We start from the raw sequence: 1,854 nt of genomic DNA, 5'->3' as shown, positions 1-1,854 counted from the left end.
AGAAACTTCGAAAAAAGCAGCGTCATGTTCAAGTGGATTTTGCAACTAAAAAAAAACCACGCAAATCTAAAACTTCTTGAATTCAAGCATTTTTTAAGAAAACTGCCAACATTTCCTTATCGATGGTTCACTTGCTAGAAAGGCCATTTATTTCTCTCTAGAATGACGTACAAATGAGCGTTCTAGCTCATTTTGCCTCCGAGATATGAGCAAAAATGGGACAGAAAACATAAAATTTTGGCATAATCTTGAACATAAGTGTTTGATATTCAAATTTGGCTTTCCGGGTCAAAACTACTCGAATTTCCTCACTCACGTTGTTACGACTGAATCGACTTTTCAATTCTCTATCCAACGATGCCAAAACGAATTGGCTCGAATGGTACCTACTTGTCTCTGGTAAGAGAACCAAGAGATATAAACGACTAATAATAAATCATTTTTGGGTTGGAAAGTTTCTTTCCTGCTCTCTTATCAAGGATCGTATGAAATAGAATCTAAAACTTGAAAGTTTCGCTGCGGGGGCATCATCAAGGATTTTTGGAAAGAAATGCGGGAAATTTACCAGCGAGACGAAACAAATCAAGAAAGCAATTTTTTGTGTTTTGCTGTAAAAGACGAAAATTTTAGGGCAAAATACGAACATTTTCGCGTAAAAATAAGTCAGTGAATGTTGTCACATTAGTTAAAAACCACCCTGCATAAATAAATGGCTTCATCAATGAACGCACTATAAAAACAGTAAAATAGACAACAAATGTGGCCAGTTGAATGCGAAACGAGATAGAGATCAAATTATAAAAACAACGTCGCGGGAGACTGAAAGATCTGAAAATAAAACAGCATCTAAATGTCTCCGGATTGTGTAAGTTCAGTTTCACACAAACTTTTATGGTGTTTATACTGATAATTGGCCCTGTGACGGATTTTCCCAAAGGGTTTAAGTGTCTGGTGGCGCAAAACCCGGTAAGTAACTTGGTTCGGATGAACCGTGCTGAGTTTTGCACCGATTTTCCCGATAAACTGGCTAAAACAAGAATTTACGTAGTCCAAGCTTACTCATGTTTTGCGAATAGTTCGGGTTTTCGGCGTGTTTTGGAAATTTTCCGTGTGTCACGTCGCAAATCAGGACGATTGCTTGAAGAAAACCGATTGCTTGATCGATTCTTCGGAAATACGGGCCAGCAAAGCGGCGTTGGACGGGAATTAGAAGACAAAAACGACAATTACATGGGCTTCAATATGGCTACGGACATCTTGTTTTTGAACTTTATCCAACACCACATGTCTATTTTTAATGCATTTGTGACACCTTTTCCAACACGGGAATTCTCTCATTTCCACAGAAAAACAAAATGGAACAAAGGAGCGCTGAATGTTCACGGGACAGAACCAAACGGCCAGTTCGAAATAAGCGATTTAACAGGTTTGGGGCCAAATTGCGAGATTTGACTTTGGTTTGAACTTGCTCAAATGTGTGCGACGTATTTCTGATTAACATGTTTGTGCCTACTTGAGTAAGTGATTTTCCTTTGATTTATTCCATTAAGTCTTCCTCACACTCAACCCCTTAAGGGATGAATCCCATGGCTTTTAATCATGTCCAAACCAGCAGGTTTTGCTATAGTTGATTAGTTATACAGAGTGCTCCAAACTTCAGTGGCAAAACCACATGTGGTAAATTAAAAAATCAATCCTTTACTATAGTCCGTGAGCAAGGGCGGATCCAGGGAATTTTGCAACTCAAAAAAAAAACCATGCAAATCTAAAACTTCTTGAATTCAAGCATTTTTTGAGAAAACTGCCAACATTTCCTTATCGATGGTTCACTTGCTAAAAAGGCCATTTATTTCT

General features: G+C 38.2%; 1 protein-coding gene across 4 annotated transcripts in view; it reads left to right on the top strand.

The window, feature by feature from the left end:
- The window catches only part of LOC109538636 (homeobox protein Mohawk), a 9,008-nt gene that overhangs the window by 5,222 nt on the left and 1,932 nt on the right, over positions 1 to 1,854 (top strand). The window contains exons 1-2 of one of the 4 annotated variants that reach the window (XM_019905970.2): positions 373 to 966; positions 1,347 to 1,426. The exons of 2 other annotated variants lie outside the window; for them this stretch is intronic. In XM_019905970.2, coding sequence (XP_019761529.2) covers positions 892 to 966; positions 1,347 to 1,426 — 155 coding nt within the window. In that variant the 5' untranslated portion in view covers positions 373 to 891. Of the gene's footprint in view, positions 1 to 372; positions 967 to 1,346; positions 1,427 to 1,854 lie in introns of those variants that run through there. One more of the 4 variants, XM_019905969.2, reaches the window with a different exon arrangement.

The sequence above is a fragment of the Dendroctonus ponderosae genome, unplaced genomic scaffold, assembly GCF_020466585.1.
Source record: "Dendroctonus ponderosae isolate FM_Combo_2020 unplaced genomic scaffold, Dpon_F_20191213v2 Dpon_F_20191213_3, whole genome shotgun sequence".
NCBI lineage: Eukaryota > Metazoa > Arthropoda > Insecta > Coleoptera > Curculionidae > Dendroctonus > Dendroctonus ponderosae.
This window is presented reverse-complemented; position numbering and strand designations above follow the sequence as displayed.